Genomic DNA, 16126 nt, shown 5'->3' with positions numbered 1-16126 from the left:
TATCCAATGGCGCTTGTAGGTACGCATGGTTGCTGGGTTGGAGTATGAATTCTATGTTGAGGAGAGTTGCTCATCGTCAACCTTGACCTAGCCAAGCTCTCATGAAGGAGTAAGCGGCAAGAAGGTCTCCCACTGGACCGGTGTCCCGTGCCGACCCTACAAAGCTTAAGAACCATCCTTCCACCATCCACCTTGCAATGAACCCCGAGACTGCCAAAGCCGTCGCAATGACATACCCGCAGTCGAGAAGAATCAACAAGGCCTCGATGTTGTTGAGAAGCACGGCCCAGCCCACATAATTCGTCGCTCGAAACGCAAACCCGAACGGGTCACCCTCATTCGCCTCTGTCGGCCATATGACCAGCAAAATCGGGAACAGCTTGGTACAGCTGGAGACGAGCAGGGCGGTGCTGATGGCGCTGGGGTTCGCATGGCTCGTCGCAAGCGTTGGCCTGGCTTCCGCAGTCGTCGTGGATGCCGGGGCTGGCGGCGCGGCCTCGTGGACCTGACTCTGCCTTGACCGATCAGAGACCAGGATTCTCGTCAACAGGCGAATGATCCCATGCTGAGCGACTGTCGCCAGGATATTCATGGTCAGGAAGAAGAAGTATTGTGCCAGGATGGGCATATCACTGAGCCGTGAGTCGACGACTCGGCCGCCACCGATCCCTGCATTGGACTTCTCGACGCGTGCCCAGGTGATGTACACGTCAAAGAGGACTAGCAACGTGCCGAGTCTCAAGATGCTCGGGTCGAATTTGTCGTCCGAGCGTCCGAGCCGGTTGAACAGGAGGTGGCGGTAGATCTGCTCGTATGTCAACCCTGCTCCTCGAATGGGAAAGGTGGTGGACATACTTGGGGCTTGATCAAGACCAGGTCAATGAACAAGACGACAAAGTCATGCTCGACATATTTGTCGGCAAATCGCTTGCAGTTGGGACACTGGGTGAGGCGGACTCCTTTCCCGAGAGTTCGATCGTCGGCTTTGCTGTACACGGTGTACAGCTCCTTGACAGGAGTGCTGCAGGTGATGCATATCGGCATGCCTGCCTCGGTGTAGTTCTATCTCATCCGGCGGTGCGATGGGAAGGGCGGGAATAAAGACGACACAAGGGGAAAACGAGTATGTGACAAGCGAAGTAATTGGCAGTAATTGGTTAAAGATGTTCAGCCAATCAGCGAGGATTAGTCCAGGGCAACGCCGGAGGAAGCTTTGCCGACCGCACCATTATTTTCTCTCCCTTTCAGCTGCCTGTCATCGTCGCCCCTTCTCTCATCTCCAAATCTGGTTTTCGGAATATGCTCTTGAAAGAGATTAAACCTTTTTGGCCTTGCGAGGCTGAATTGATTCTCGATCGAAAGCCAAGCTCGTCGCAGAGAGATCAATCAACGAGCAACAATTGAACTCCTTCGCGTTCTTCGACAAATGCTCCATTTTGGGCTTAGTCTCGGCCTGAGCAAAGCAACGCGAAATCGACCATGCCGTTTTAGGCTCTATTCGCGAAATGCCTCGCGGGCGAATCCCCAAGCGATGAGGCTGTGGTTTGGGCCCTAGCGACAAAAAGGTATCGTGTTGCCTCTCGTATTCTGGCTCGGACTGTTCAAAAGAAGGGAGATGATCAGGTAGGACAGCTATATCATGTCTCGTCCCTGTCCTCCTGTCAAGTACTTCATGCCCTTACTCCCACTCGTCGTCTCTTGGGACCCTTTACTCTCGTAAGACTGATTGTTACCCTTCGACGACTTCGCGCAACTCACAATGATCGTCTACACATATCGCAAAATCAGAGCGTACCGTGCACGCAAGGCTGCCGAAGCGGAGGAGCAAGCACAAGTACAAGCAGGACCCAATGCAGGTTCACATTCGCCCTATGCCGCACGAGATATTCCCCTCCCACCAAAGGCTCCGAAAGCACAGCCATGTGCACAGTGCGCGCGGGAGAAGAGCAAGGCCCGAAAATATCGGTGGAAGCTCCTTCTCAGTTTGACCCCTGCATTCTTCGTTGCCAGCCTCGACTTGACGATCGTGGCAACAGCCCTGCCGCAAATTGCGTCTCATTTCGACAAGTTTAACCAGCTCAATTGGATCGTCACTGCATTTACCTTGACGTCCACGGCCTTCATACCAGTCTTTGGTCAGTTGGCAGATACCTTCGGTCGCCATGCCACCCTCCAGTTCTCTGTGGTGCTTCTGGCCATCGGAAGCGTGCTCTGCGCAGCTGCCCCGGACTGGGCTGTCTTGTTACTTGGGAGGGCACTGCAGGGCATCGGAACAGCGGGTATCTCAAACGTTGTGATGATCATTCTGGCCGACTTGGTCTCGCTCAGGGAGCAGGCCATCAACACGAGTATTTTCCAGTTGCTGAACGGGATCGGGTACAGTAAGTGGTAACTTTTTCGTCAATCTCATCCAACTCCTCCAACACCACTTCTAACAGGGATGGTTCCTCTAGGTGTCGGTCCTGTCATTGGCGGCTACCTCACCAACTCGAACTGGCGATACTGTTTCGTGCTCTGCGCGGGCGTGTCCGTCCTGAGCATCGTCGGCATTTTCCTCCTCCGCAACGACCTCAAGCCCGGCAAGGTCTCTGTGTCTCGTCCACCCGTGGGCCAATCTCGTCTCCAAGCACTGGCATCGGGCCTTTCAACGCTCGACTACGGCGGAATCTGCCTCTTCATCCTCGGCATCGGCCTCCTCATTCTCGGCACCGCCTGGGGCGGCTCGACCTACCGGTGGTCGTCAGGCGCGGTGCTCTCGTCCTTAACCCTCGGCTCCATCTTCTTCATCCTCTTCCTCGTCTATGAAATGCTGCTCTCCGACGAATCTGGCTTCCTCGCCCGCCGGCTGCCGCGCGGCACAGCCCCGATGATCCCTTCTTCAATCCTCCGCTCCAAGGACGTCAGCCTCGTGTGCGCGATCGCCTTCTCCACGGGCGCCGCCATCTACAGCGTCTTCTACTTCATCGGCATCTACTTTACGCTTGTGGAAGCTTTCGACGCATCCGACGCGGGCACCCAACTGCTGTACTACGTCCCCGGCATCGGCGTGGGCGTCTACGTCGCCATCTTCATCTGCAACGTCCACCCGCGCCAGACATTCCCGCCCTTACTCGTCGGCACGATAATCGAGACGGCGGGCATCGCGGCGCTCGCCTACGCGGTCAAAGCGCGCAGCGAAACGCTCGTCAACGTCATGATGGCGGTCGCCGGCGCGGGCACGGGCATGCGCTTCATGCCCTCCAACCTCCATCTGGCGGGCATGTTCCGCGACAAGATTGCGCCCGTGTTTTCGATCCTCCGCTTCGCCATGCCCTTTGGCGGCACCTTGGCCCTCACCATCATGGGCTCGGTGTTCCAGAACCAGATGAGCGAGTATTTCGGCGCTGATGCCGTCGTCATCATCACTAACGCCACCTCGAACTCCCCAGGAGGCGGGACCTCGTTCAACCTGCACACGCAAGCCTCGCTGGACTTGATTGACGAGTTGCCCGCCGCGACGCAGGAGGCCATCCGCGCCCAAGGCGCCACTGCGACCATGTGGGCGTTTACCTCCATCCTGCCGATCCTGGCGTGCAGTCTGCTGGCGAGCCTGTTCCTGGGCAACGTGTGGATCAGTAAGAAGAAGGAGGAGGACAAGTCAAAGAAGAACAAGAGCGAGGTCGAAACGGAAGCGGAAGCGGAAGCGGAAGAGCAAGAGCGTGGCGAGAAGGCGGAATCGATCAGAGCGGATGGCCTGTGTAAGAGGCACGCTCCTGTGGGCACAGACGGTCCTGCAGACACGGAGGAGGGTGAAGAGCAGAGAAATCAAGTCGAGTTCGTCAGCCAGGTGTACCTTCTCGCCGTGATGAGAGGGGATGTGAAGAGGTTGAAGAGGAGAGGCGCTGCCGAGGCAAAGGTGCCGGCGGTCCAGGCACTGAGCGCAGAAGAGACACATCTGCGGACAAGGTTGCACGAGGGTGGTGGGACCACAGTTCTCGGGAGTACAAAATAGTGTCTTCATTTATTTTTAGCGTGGCTCATTCATGATAGATTGTGAGATGTCCAACGATGACTTTGTATACCAAGCATAACGTGCTCGATTTGCACTTTCACGTAATTATCCTTCCTTCATTGCATCCTATCTAATCGGCGATCCGTTTCCCGTCTGCCCAGGTCGGCTTCACCGTTCGACAAACCCCTTCATAGTCAAGAAAGGTTTGGCTTCTGTTCCCGTCGCTGACCAAGATGCCAGGCGTGGTCCAGAACATTGTCCAATTCGTCCCTGGGATCTTCCATGTTCCCCTCGAGCGTTCAAAATACCATTTATTGACAGGATTGTCTTTTCGACTCCGCCAGCAGACGCCGTTGGGAAAGCAGGTTCGTACCATTGCGTTGAACACTATGTCGGCCACGCCACCCGCGCCTTGAGATTTCTTCAGGACGGCAAATTTGTCGAGGTACGGAACGAGTCGATCGGTGTCGCTGTCCGAGCACCCAGGAGGCGTTTCCCAGGTCAGGATGGCGCCGCCTTCGTATTCTCCTGCAATTATGACACCAGCGATACGGTCATTGACCCGTTCTAAATAGGCCTCGACGTCGAGTTTCCTGTTGAAAGAGTCGTCAATGAGATACGTGAGTCGGTCAAGGTCAATCCTCGGATCCGTCAATTGCAAGCGAGGCCTGGAGGCCGCTGTCCAGGTCTGTGCTTCTGGATTAGGTAACATAGTCACTGGCATGCCTCGCTTCACGACGGTCGACGCGATCAGAGGCATTGCCGACGCATCTTGTCCCAACCTCCCTGCCGGGAGAGAGGAAGAATATGCCGGTTTGTCTGTCAAGAGGTTGTGGATTAGAGGATTCTTCTGTCTTCGCGTTCCAACACTGGAGACTCCATCGTCAGCCAACCGTGCTGAATTTGCCGCTTCGAGCGGAGTTGTCAGCAGTGCCGAGGACGACGCTGGGAGCAGCCTCAGCGCCTCTTTGAACATTTTCAGGTTCGAGGCATGCTTCTGTGACACAGCCTCGTCTGTTGAACTTCGTAGCTCCTCCTGCAAGGCGGAGTATTCTTGCTCCAAGTTGACGAAGACGTGTCTTTTGTCAAGAGCTTTTGTGCTCGGGATTGGACCGATTTCATCCACGACGATGATTCTGTCTAGAGAAATGTTCCTGTATCCTTGTTGTTCACCCACCTGTGGTTTGACCGGGACACCTGCAAGCTCCCTGGTCAATGCTAGGGCTGCTTCATCAGCGCTGATTGAGACGGCCCGTGATTGCTCGGCAGAGTAAGCAATAGGCAGTATGATGGGTACCCGGCCTCGTCTCAACGGACGAGTCAAGAGTTTTCGAAGAAATACTTGGGGGCGACCATCAGGGCCCAAACTCAGCACATTGTCCAGGATTCTGGCTCCGCACTCATGTACAGAGTCAATTGCAGTAGCGAGTCTGTTTGCAGCCAGGGTCAGTTGCCGTCGGCTCGCTTGTCGATCGTCCTGTAGAGGCTCCTCCAAGACAACGCAAGGTGCCATACTCAGTCTGGAGAGAGAAGACAGGGTCTGAGCAATCCCCTTCACGAGGTTGTCGGCCATGGTGGACACATCGCTGATCTTGACGAGTGCAACATGTAGAAGCTCCTGCTCCTCGGTTGCCTGCTCCCGCTCCTGCTCATTTGCAAATTGGGTGAAGACTGGGCTTGCTTCTGAGGCTCGAGTCCAACCAAACAGTTCTCCCGCTTCTACCTGAGACTGTGGATCCCGTGTGGCCGGCTTCTGCTCTCCAGTCGACTTGGCCGGGTTCTTGAGGCGGGAGATATATGCCTTTGCATCTCTCTTCGTAGCGGCGGAGCTTAACAGACTGGTGAAGAACTCTCTGTTTGCCAGACGCTGTCTAGCCCTCTGGCTAAAGGAGCTGTTCTTCTCTTGCTCTAACGTTCCCTGGTTCTCGGAGGATGAGCCGTCATCCGTGCGTTGCGTGGGTTGAGCAGAGTAAAACCGAGGGAGACAACGTGCTGGGTGGGACAGGAGGTATGCCCTCAAGGTCTCAGCGGCAACATTGGTGGTAGGCAAGTAGTGGGTGCGACCATATGTCATCGCTATCTGGCTCATGCTTCGGCGGACAAGAATGAAGAACCCAGGGCGGCAGAAGGTATGCCAAAGGATGATTTGAAGAAAACACACCCGCAATTAAGCGGCTACAGCTTTCAGCGAATCTGAGTCACGCCGCCCTCATCGTCCTGCGAAAAAAAAATAAAAAATTGTGACGCACCTGCACACAAGCGAGGAGGAGGGACTGCACCTCGCCAACGCAGCTTCACCGCCCGCAAACCCGGGGGCATCATTGGCGCTTATCGCAGGCACTATCATTCCCCTTGGCAGGGACATGGAGCCCCCCGTGGCACCCCGGGCGTGCCCAGCCCGGTGTCGGGAGGGGCACGCGCTCCAATTTGATTTCGCTCGGTGATTGTTTCTCGGTCGAGGAGTAAAGTCAGGCTCGCGAGGTCGGTCATTCCTCGACGCATCACCTAGTCGTCCCTTGCGCAGCCATCACTTGCTGATTACTGACGACTTGGAGACCAACCCGTGTTTCCCCGGGACTCGTGAAAGTCCAGTCTCATGTACTGTACGAACATACCGCCGCGTTTGATATGAAATTTTGTCAGCTTCGGAATCTCCCCGCAATGTCGAAGGTACGACGAACCAAACGTCATGATGGGACACGGGCAGAAACGGATCAGGCTTGCTTCTGTGTACGATCAGCTTCAACGAGTCTAGGAATATAAATCCTTGTAACGGCTCAGTAAATCAGCAGAGACCATCGACACAAGAAGTCTACCGGCAACCTGCGTCTCTCTTGCTCGACCACAACTCATTCTTAAATTTCTCCTGCGCGCACCCTGCAAAGATGGCCCCTCAATTGGCCTGGCTGGGTCTGGGGAACATGGGCAGGGTGAGTACCTTGCACTTGGCGCCGAAGTCGAGCTGTGCTGACCACCGGTCAAGGGCATGTCCAAGAACATCGTGGAAAAGGGCAACCTCGACAAGCCTCTGATCCTCTACAACCGAACCACGCAGAAAGCCGACGACTTCTCTGCCAAAATCGGCAAGTCAACAGTTGCTTCCTCCATCCAGGAAGCCGCCTCCCAGGCAGACATTATATTCTACTGCCTGGGCGAAGACCCGTCCGTGCTCGGGACACTCGAAGAGGTGCTCAAGGTGGACGTCAAAGGAAAGATCATCGTGGACTGCAGCACCGTACATCCAGACACAACGGCAAAAGAAGCCAAAATGGTTGAAGACAAAGGCGGCGACTTTGTCGCATGCCCTGTATTCGGCGCCCCAGCAATGGCCGACGCAGGTCAACTGATCTGCGTCATCGCGGGCAAAACCGAAGCCGTGCAGAAAGTGCTACCGTACTGCAAAGGTGTGATGGGGCGAGCGAACATTGACTTTTCAGGGCAAGAACCCAGCAAGGCCACCCTGCTCAAGGTGATCGGCAACACGTTCATCGCGGGCATGGTCACGGCGCTCTCGGAGGGCCACGTCGTGGCAGAGAAGTCGGGCCTGGGCGTCGAGGAGCTGCACAAATTCATCGAAGTCATGTTCCCGGGCCCATACACCGCCTACTCGACCCGATTAAAGACGGGAGATTACGCCAATCGCCCGGAACCTCTGTTTGCCGTCGACCTGGCACGAAAGGACGCCCGACACGCCATGAACCTGGCCGAGAAAAGTGGCTGCCGGATGAGGCAGGTTGAATTGGCCGATTCGTACTTGAAGACCGTCAAGGAGCAGAAGGGCGAGAAGGGTGATATTGCCGGCATCTACGGCGCGGTGAGGATGCAGGGCGGTTTGCCATTTGACAACCAATGAAGCGGTAAGGATGCAGGGCGGTTTGCCATACTGACAACCAATGAAGCGGTGAGGATGCAGGACGGTTTGCCATATGACAACCAATAAGGCAGCTCGAGCAGGGCCTGGTATTCCGTGAAGCAATGGACCAACTAACAGCCATGGCGAGAACTCCTAGGTCAGTTCGACGCAGAAATCAGAAAGTCAGAAAGTCCATTGCACAGGAACACGAATGTGGAATGCAGCGGTCCGTACGCGAGGGTTGTTTCCTGCAGAGAGCGAACAGTGACAGTACCCAGTATTTGCAACGGGATCTGATACACGCATTCGTGAGGTCGCTTACCCATTGTGCCATTTTATGAGATCGTCCTCTCCGCCTCACACCATTGGGGGAATCCCTTCCTCCTCCGTCACTGTACGAAGACTCCTCTTCTCTGCCAAAAGTCCTTCATTCCCTGCCGCGATTCGTAGCACACCGCAAGCAGCCTAGCAGATACGATAGCAGGCCAAGCCGAGAGCAGAAGAAACGGGCCGGCCAATGCCAATGTACAGTATGTACGGAGTATCTCGGGATAAGAGCTTCGGTTGGTTAATCAATCGATAATGGATGGGAGACGATGATCGACGGCCGTTCTGGTCTTCCTCCCGCTAGTCTTCCTCCCTGAGATTACACTGCACGCACTGCACGCACTGCACGCACGGCACGCAGGGGCAGGGCAGGGTACTCGTACCAGGGTACTCGTACGAGGGTACTGTAGTGCAGTAAATTAGCGGGACGGACGGCACTGCATGCTCATGCAATGCATGGTTCTTTCCTCTCACTCCGGAAGCCGGCATGGCATTGCGGCGATTTGTCTCTGTCTCTGTCTCTGTCTCTTCTGTCAGGGGGACTGACTGACTGACTGACTGCTGGGCAGCGGCGGACGGACCGCAAGGGGTGTAGCCATGGTATGGTGTGCGGCGCGGTGTGATCGTTTCCGACTACTGTAGGTAGAAACGACCACTGCACACTGCCATCTGTATCTGTGGCAGGCATATTTACGCGATCATGGCTATTTTTGCTCTAACTCACCCTCGTTTTTCATTCTCATCTTCACCCTCGTTCTCATTCTCATCTTCGCTCTCGTTCTCACCCTCGTTCTCACTCGCTCTCTCCACGTCAGATTGCGGACGATATGATACGAGGCTTCCGCGAGGGGATAGAGATAGAGGATACGATAGGATGCAATGCGTAACGTGATGCGATATGACATGCGACATGCGACTTGTGGTATTGTGCTTACAGAAGGACGGAGACCCATGTATACGTACTGTAGGTACTAGAGTTTGGCGAGCGCAAAGTGCAAAGTGCAAAGCGACAAGGTCAAAAGGTTCAGAACACCACACCACGTTACAGCACACGGCACACAGCACACGGCACACGGCACACAGCACACAGCACAGCAGAGGACACCACCCCTGCACCTCACGCCCCTCATTCATCTTTGTCTCCGTCTGTCTTCATTTCTGCGTGTCGGGAGGAGAGAGCCGCTCGAGCGCGGTCCACAATCCATATCAACATCCACATCCACAAATCTGTCCAACGACTGACTCCTCCTGCTCGGTCTTTCTGACTCATCCTGCCCGGGACTGACTCCTCCTGCTCGGTCTTTCTGACTGCCCCCCAAACCAACGAAAACCGTCCCGTGGGAACCAATCGTACCCGTAGTCTCTCGTACGCTGCAGAGAACTTTGGAAGCTAGAATGCTTCGTGCTGACTTCCTGTCCCGTCGCTGTCCCCGCCATCACTGCGCGTCTCGTCCCACTGCTCGTGGGGATCCCATTCGAAGATATCCTGAATGCGGAGCTGCGCCTCACTTTCAACTTCGACTTCGAATTCCTCTTCCTGGACGAGTTCGGAATCTCTCTCACCCCGAAACCCAGCTGCTTGAGGAGGGATCCTGCCCCGGCCCCTGCCCCTGCCTCTGCCCCGACTCGTGCTCTGGGTCCTATTCCGACTGGTACTCCTGCCCCTGCCCCTGCCCCTGCTGCTGCTCCTCCGGCGTGTCTGCCGGTGGACCCTCTTCCTCACGGTCCACTTGCCCGTTTGCTTCAACAGGGCTTCCAGGTCGACTTTCATGCCCTGCGTGTAGGCGTGGTTTTTGCCGAGCATTTTGACCCGCCCCTCCAGCACCTGCCAGTACAGTTGCTCCGTCCACTCGGACCGGCCCTGCTGCTTGTACAGCAGGGCGAGGAGGCGGATGCTCTCCAGCCGGCGCGGGTGGTTCTCGCCTAGCGTGTCCTTGGAGTCTCGGATCGCGCGGGCCAGCACGGCCACGGCCTCATCTAGGCGGTCCTGCCGGTGCAGGGCGCGGTGCAGGTTCGTGAGCGCCGAGATCGACTGCAGGTGGCGCGGGCCCAGCACGCGGGTCGACACGTCGTAGACCTCGCGCAGCACGTGCTCGGCGCGCTGCGGCTGCGCCTCCACGTTCAGCATAAACCCGTAGCAGTACAGCGAGGCGATGGCGCGGGGGTCGTCGGCGCCGTGGCGGCGGACAAACGTCTCGTGCAGCGCGCGGAGCGTCGCGCTCGTGATGTCGCGATCCCGCATCTGCCCGTCTGCCACGTAGACCATCCAGCGTGCCATGGTGGTGACGGGGTCGTCGGGCCCCAGTGTGCGCCTGGCGACGTAGTAGGCGGATGTCATGATCGTCTTGGTCAGGTCGCCCTGGTCGTGCATCTGGAGGATCTGCACCGTCTGGTTGAGCGCCAGGAGGACCTTCGGGTCCTGGCGGGGGGCGAGCATGCGTTCGAACTCGGCGTCCGCGTCCGCCAGGCTGTGCCGCGACAACGTGTGGTCCCCCCGCCGGAGGTAGATGCACGCAGCGAAGCAGCGCGCCACCCACCGCCACGAGTGGTCGTGGCCACGCGAGCTAGCGGGGAGGGCCATGGCCATGGCAGGCTGGGGTGCAGCGACGTCGTGCGCCACGTTGAGGATGTTGCGCGCCGGCGCCGGCGCCATCTCCAGATTGGGTAGGCTGATGAAGTGTTCACGCGTCGACTCGTGGCACGTCGGGCAGATCTGCTCGTAGTCCATGCCATCGCCGTCGGAGGAGGCGCTGCTGGTGCTGCTGGTGCTGTCCGCCATCATGAGGGACCAGGCGCGGATGTCGTCGTGGCCGCACAGCGATCGCAGCGGCGGCGCGTCGATGATCTGCAGGGCCATGAACTCGACGTCGCGCCCAAGCCGCTGGCAGGGCATTGTGGGGCTGGAGGAGTCGTCGAAGCTGCCCGCATGACGGACCTGGTCTTCGAAAGGCACGGGTGCTTCGTGGGTCGTGGAGAAGGTGTAGGACGAGGGCGTGTCCTGTGGTGAAGATACTAAATACCCGCCGCGCGACGAATGGGGCGAGTTCGACGATGGCGGCCACGTGACGGTGCTTTCTTGAGGCGGGAACCGACTCCCCTGTCGCGGATGATGCTGCTGCTGCTGGGCATATGGTGTCACCTGACTGGAAAGGGTCAGGGGCATGGACGGCGAGGCTCTCCCACGCGGTGATCGGGTCTTCTGCTGCGAGGTGGGCGAACCGTGGTGAATGGTGGTGAACGCGGAAGACGGGACCGCGGAGATGGACATGGAGGTGGAGGTCGAGGTGGGGGCGGTGGAACGCAAGGCTGGTCCTGAGGCCCCCGAGTCAGGTGCCGTGCCCGTGGGTGCGAATGCGGCCGCGCTGATGTTTGCATTGAGGCTGAGATCGACGTTGGCAACAATCTCGGCCGGTCGGACCCTTGCTGGAGCGGACGGCGTGTCGTCCCCCTCGACCTCGGGCTCGGGGGTGTATGCGCGAACATGGGCGTACTGCTCGGGCTGCTGTTGCTGGTCTCCGCCGTGACAGTCGACGTTGGCTAGAGCAGACGCGAGGAAATCCTCTTCGGTCATCTTCCGGCCCTTGACGTATTTGTGAAGGTCCTTGAGCGAGCGTTTGTGGCCATGGATCATGAAGGCCGTCGATCGCTTACCGCTCTTCTGGCGGTGGTGGTTGAGCACCGAGCATATCTGATAGTCCTTGTCGGAGTAGTTCTTGCTAATTCCCCACTGCGACAGCCGGGCTTTATACATGCGCTCACTATCGGCACACGAGGCGAGGGGTTTCACGTCAGCATCGGGGCAATTAAAGGTGGTGTGGGCAGCTGGCAGGAATGAATTAATTCAAATGGCTGGGCTGGGCGTGCGGCGGCGGCGGCGGCAGCGTGCAGACAGACAGACAGGCACGAAGGCAGGACCGAAGGCACACTCACGTCGCTTTAAAGCCGTATTTCCTCTCCATAATCTTACGGACATCTCGCAAGGGGTTCTTTTCGTACAGCACGCGGATTTCGTCCTTCACCGCCTGCCATTGAGCGGGAGCGGGGCCCTCGCGCGCCTCGAGCTGCGCGGGAGCGAGCGACGGTGGTGCTTGGACCGCGGCTGGTGCTGGTGCTGGTGTCGGTGTCGGTGCTGGTGCTGGTGCTGGTGTCGGTGCTGGTGCTGGAGCGACATTGCTGGTGTTGACGGTCCATCCATGGGGATAATTGCCCAGGCTCGCGGCCATTGACCCGGTGTTGTCGTGCGCTGCCCAGTGCTCATCACTGCCCGAAACGAGGTTGGGATTCGAATGCCGAAGCTAGATCCGTGAGGAGGGCGAAAGGCAGACGGCAGAAAGCTCAACACATAAGGCTCGCGCGCGGTCGCGAGGACGGGGTGTGTGTGGCCTTGCGAGAGCGGCCTCTCACGAGAGAAGTCGAGGAGGAGGAGGGGTAGCGCTGGTGGCCCGTGGGCAGGCTGGCTCGTCTTCGACTTGTCGTGGAACTCGATGAGACATGCATCCCAACGTTACGGTCCCAGTTTTCTGCCCGGCGCATATGCAAAGTCCTTCCGGGGCCCAATCAGGGGGGTGGCCGGAGAGAGCGGCGCCCTTCTAGCCTGACACGTAGCCGATAGAGTAAGATTGCGGGCAGAACAAGACTCTGAAACCTTGGAACACATGCCCGCCCCCCAAACGGCAGTGGTCACTCCCCCCAGCTCGCACCCTGACCGGCGGGGATGGGCTCGATCTCTTAAATACTTGTCGTGCGTCACTTGTCACAGCATATCGGCCACGCCCGACGTCAGCCTCGAGCCGGTCACGAGGGCCTGAGTGCTCTGACCGCCGCCCTGCTCCCTCACCCGGACGGCCTGTCAGTCGGGGGTGCCACCGAAGCCCGAACACGAGCCCATCTTCGAATCAGCCCGCGGCGTCGAGCGCTGCCGCCCCGAGCTGGACAAACTTAATCTCGCAGGCGTGACCGGGGGACAACGTCCTTTTCCACATCTACGAGATATCTACTATGTACGTCTGAACGCCGCGATCCAGCACCCGTGGGCAACAGAGATTACTGCGTGTCTATATACAATCGGTATGCAGGGCGAGCCAGGGGAAGGGGGCACAATGTGATATGATGCCATAGTTGCAGCAAGGGGTGCGTCCGAGGCCTGTCACCAGCTCGGTGGCGCGCCGCCAGACGACACATTCCTTTTGCCGGCGTCTGCGTCTCCCCCCGTCATCTAGTACCACCGTCCTTTGACCCGTCGATGACCGCATAGGCATGCCACTCAACCACCTCGTGCGATGCAAATTTCCCAAAACAGCACTGTAGGCACATGATGCCCTTCGCGCGAAATTTCCCGATGAAGCCTCCCAAGCGTGTGCATCTCAATGGATGCTGGGTTGACGATCCGAAGGAGGGTCGAACCGTAATCTAAAGGGCGCCACATGCAACAATAGCTGTCAAAAAGGTGGCTTAGATGACGACGCCCGTTTCGCGCTGCGCGAAATGCCGAGATTCCATACCAGCACGCCGCGTCGATTTGGGCTGGCACAGGGTCTAGGACAAGACAGCTGACATTCGACAAGGCAAGAAATCGTCCGCCAGCACTTGCTAACAAGGAAATAGCGACGACGAGTTCGCCGAGTCTCAAGAGCACCTCTCCAAGGTCAGATAACAAGGTTGTGGCTGCGTCTCGTCGGCCTGGCCCGCGCTCACATGCATATTCGCAAGCGCCGTTCTCACCAAGACAACAGCATTCACTTCGCGGTCGGTCCAGACATTTCCAATCGGCCAGATGAGCGGGAACCCTCGTGCTGTCCGGCTTTAACGAGCGGATCTTCGACCCGACTGATCATAGCTTGAACCTCGACGCTCTTGCTGTTGGGCACTCTGTGATCGACTTATTGCTGGCTTGTCCGCATCGAACGTGTCAGGGCCGGGCTGCGCCGGAGGTTGCGGTCCTGAGCCTCCCCCGCGGCTTGTTATAGAAGGCTGGTAAGCCGGCGGTGGCTCCGATTCTTGATGCGTTGGGTGCGCATACCCGCCACTGGTGTATGTCGCCGCGGGGTATTGCGCTGGCTGTCCAGCTCGGCTCGGCGCGAATGCTGCGGCATTCATGGTGATGTTGATGTTGGTGGGCGGGCTTGTTGGCTGGGTATACCCATACGAGCTTGCCTGGACATTCTGAGGCTGCGACTGCGAGGAGTATTGGGCGTATTGGGCCTGATAATGGGGTTGCGAAGCGCCACTACCTCCACTCGGCTGGACAGGGCCTCTCTCTTGCCGCCCGACATCTTGCGGTTCAGCCGTGGTTTCTCGCCTTGCTCGTGGTTGCTGGGGACGGTTTGTGCCGCCTTCCGAGGGGCCCTTTTTGGCCCGGCGTTTCGCGGTATCAGACTCTCGATAGTCGTACGGATTCCTTCTGTACTCTCCTGTGGACAACGTCAACTCCAACCCCCATCCAGCCCCGGAGATGGTGCTCACTGCTTTGTGTTTCCAGATCCCAGTCTTTAGAGTCGTTTATGAGATCGCGGATGCTAACCTAGACACAATCGGTTCAGCGAATGCGGGCATCATTCTGGGAGCTTCTTACGGCATTGAGGGATCTTTTTGCAGAAACATTGAAACCCGTCCGATTTTTATCCTGCAAATAGTCAGCCCCAAACCAACGGAGTATGCGACCACCACTCAATCGTACGGTGGGATGCTGGGCCGATGTAATCTTCGCCGTCCGGTCGACATAGCGGTTGATATATTCCACCAGAACGGCCGCATTGATGTTTTCGCCCGGAACGAAGAAGTGTATGGGCTGGATGTCGTCGTCGGCGCTCTCGTCCGAGTCATTGTCATCGTCTCGCTTCTGCCTCTTTCCCGATTTTGACGACTGCTTAGGCATCGCGATGGTGGGATCGAGGGGAGCCGCCTTGATTCCCAGGTCACGGGGTTCGGCCGTTAGCGGCGGGTTTCCGGGTGGTGATGGACCTCGGTCGCGACAGAGGCTAGCGGTCCAAGGGAGAAGACGATGAGAAATCGAATGAGCATGCTTGAAGAAATGAGGCTGTGTCCAGACTCGAGGACCCAGATGACTGACCTGAGGACAGAGGGTGACGAGGTGAGCCCCGGCTGTGGCAATTCAGATGTGCAGCCGCAGGCGGCGCAGCGTGGCAGACGGTCAATCGTCGTGGTTCGCAGGCATGCGCAGCACGAAGGGATGAGCTGGCAGCATGGCTAACGCGAGCGGACGATGCCACGGTGCATTAGTGAGAAGAATAACGACACGGCAGTCGAGAACAAATGAAAGGGCGCGAAAGAGGCTCCTCAGGAAGCAGGAAGAACACATGATTGCGCACGGCGGGCAGGTCCAGCCTTTTACCCCGCCGCCGTGCGTGGTGGTTTTGTAGCTTTTCCACCTATTCCACCTGTCGCTTCCCCAAGCGTGCCTCGGTGGGTTCGTTTCCATAATGTCACCTTCGTCACTGCACCTTCGGAGCGACGTTCTCCGCGTACGACCGGTCCATGCTCGGGGCCGCGCTCCATGGGAGACGACGACCAAACCACCGGCCATTTGGCAGCCTCAAGCGTGGGATTAGTGATAGAGTGTGAGGGGACTCAAGAACCTTGTCGTGGTCCTCTCAGATAAACGAGCCTAGAGGGGTGAGGCTGAGCAGGACAATACCTGTGGCTCGTTCGCTCACGGCGTCTTGACTCGCTACCCTGTGACTCGGATCGAGGGACCTATGCAGAAAGGTAGGAAATCGCGCCAAACATCGGCTTTGTTGTTCGAACAAGGTTGTTGCCAGATCTTCGGCCCGGTAGGCATTGTTTCACCAGACTCTACAGGGGCGAAAAGACGAGGAGAGGCTCGGACGCGCAGACTCCTTCACCGCTTCTTTCCATCGTACCGCAGGCTCGTTCCGAGGCCCGCAGATGCTTTGCTCGAGACTGATCCAGTCGATCGGTAGCGCATGATATTGCAC

The 16126-nt window shown here is 57.8% G+C and overlaps 6 protein-coding genes across 6 annotated transcripts; 2 read left to right on the top strand and 4 right to left on the bottom strand.

Moving 5' to 3' along the window:
* Window positions 1-76: 76 nt before the first annotated feature.
* G647_06638 (uncharacterized protein) lies at window positions 77-1044 on the bottom strand (the record flags this gene model as incomplete). The annotated part of the gene is made up of 2 exons (XM_008730957.1): window positions 77-808; window positions 856-1044. The coding sequence occupies 2 exons, from the start codon at window positions 1042-1044 to the stop codon at window positions 77-79; spliced, it is 921 nt and encodes a 306-aa protein (XP_008729179.1).
* A 715-nt stretch (window positions 1045-1759) lies between these two features.
* G647_06637 (uncharacterized protein) lies at window positions 1760-3991 on the top strand (the record flags this gene model as incomplete). Its single annotated transcript, XM_008730956.1, has 2 exons — window positions 1760-2381; window positions 2454-3991. The coding sequence occupies 2 exons, from the start codon at window positions 1760-1762 to the stop codon at window positions 3989-3991; spliced, it is 2160 nt and encodes a 719-aa protein (XP_008729178.1).
* A 130-nt stretch (window positions 3992-4121) lies between these two features.
* G647_06636 (uncharacterized protein) lies at window positions 4122-6065 on the bottom strand (the record flags this gene model as incomplete). The annotated part of the gene is made up of 1 exon (XM_008730955.1): window positions 4122-6065. One exon carries the CDS (start codon window positions 6063-6065, stop codon window positions 4122-4124), a length of 1944 nt encoding a protein of 647 aa, XP_008729177.1.
* An 811-nt stretch (window positions 6066-6876) lies between these two features.
* G647_06635 (uncharacterized protein) lies at window positions 6877-7844 on the top strand (the record flags this gene model as incomplete). The annotated part of the gene is made up of 2 exons (XM_008730954.1): window positions 6877-6921; window positions 6975-7844. The coding sequence occupies 2 exons, from the start codon at window positions 6877-6879 to the stop codon at window positions 7842-7844; spliced, it is 915 nt and encodes a 304-aa protein (XP_008729176.1).
* Window positions 7845-9561: 1717 nt separating this feature from the next.
* G647_06634 (uncharacterized protein) lies at window positions 9562-12394 on the bottom strand (the record flags this gene model as incomplete). Its single annotated transcript, XM_008730953.1, has 2 exons — window positions 9562-11929; window positions 12102-12394. The coding sequence occupies 2 exons, from the start codon at window positions 12392-12394 to the stop codon at window positions 9562-9564; spliced, it is 2661 nt and encodes an 886-aa protein (XP_008729175.1).
* Window positions 12395-13973: 1579 nt separating this feature from the next.
* Window positions 13974-15045, bottom strand: G647_06633 (uncharacterized protein; the record flags this gene model as incomplete). Its single annotated transcript, XM_008730952.1, has 4 exons — window positions 13974-14581; window positions 14634-14691; window positions 14743-14793; window positions 14848-15045. The coding sequence occupies 4 exons, from the start codon at window positions 15043-15045 to the stop codon at window positions 13974-13976; spliced, it is 915 nt and encodes a 304-aa protein (XP_008729174.1).
* Between the last annotated feature and the right edge of the window lie 1081 nt (window positions 15046-16126).

This window comes from Cladophialophora carrionii, assembly GCF_000365165.1.
Source record: "Cladophialophora carrionii CBS 160.54 unplaced genomic scaffold supercont1.5, whole genome shotgun sequence".
Taxonomy (NCBI): domain Eukaryota; kingdom Fungi; phylum Ascomycota; class Eurotiomycetes; order Chaetothyriales; family Herpotrichiellaceae; genus Cladophialophora; species Cladophialophora carrionii.
This window is presented reverse-complemented; position numbering and strand designations above follow the sequence as displayed.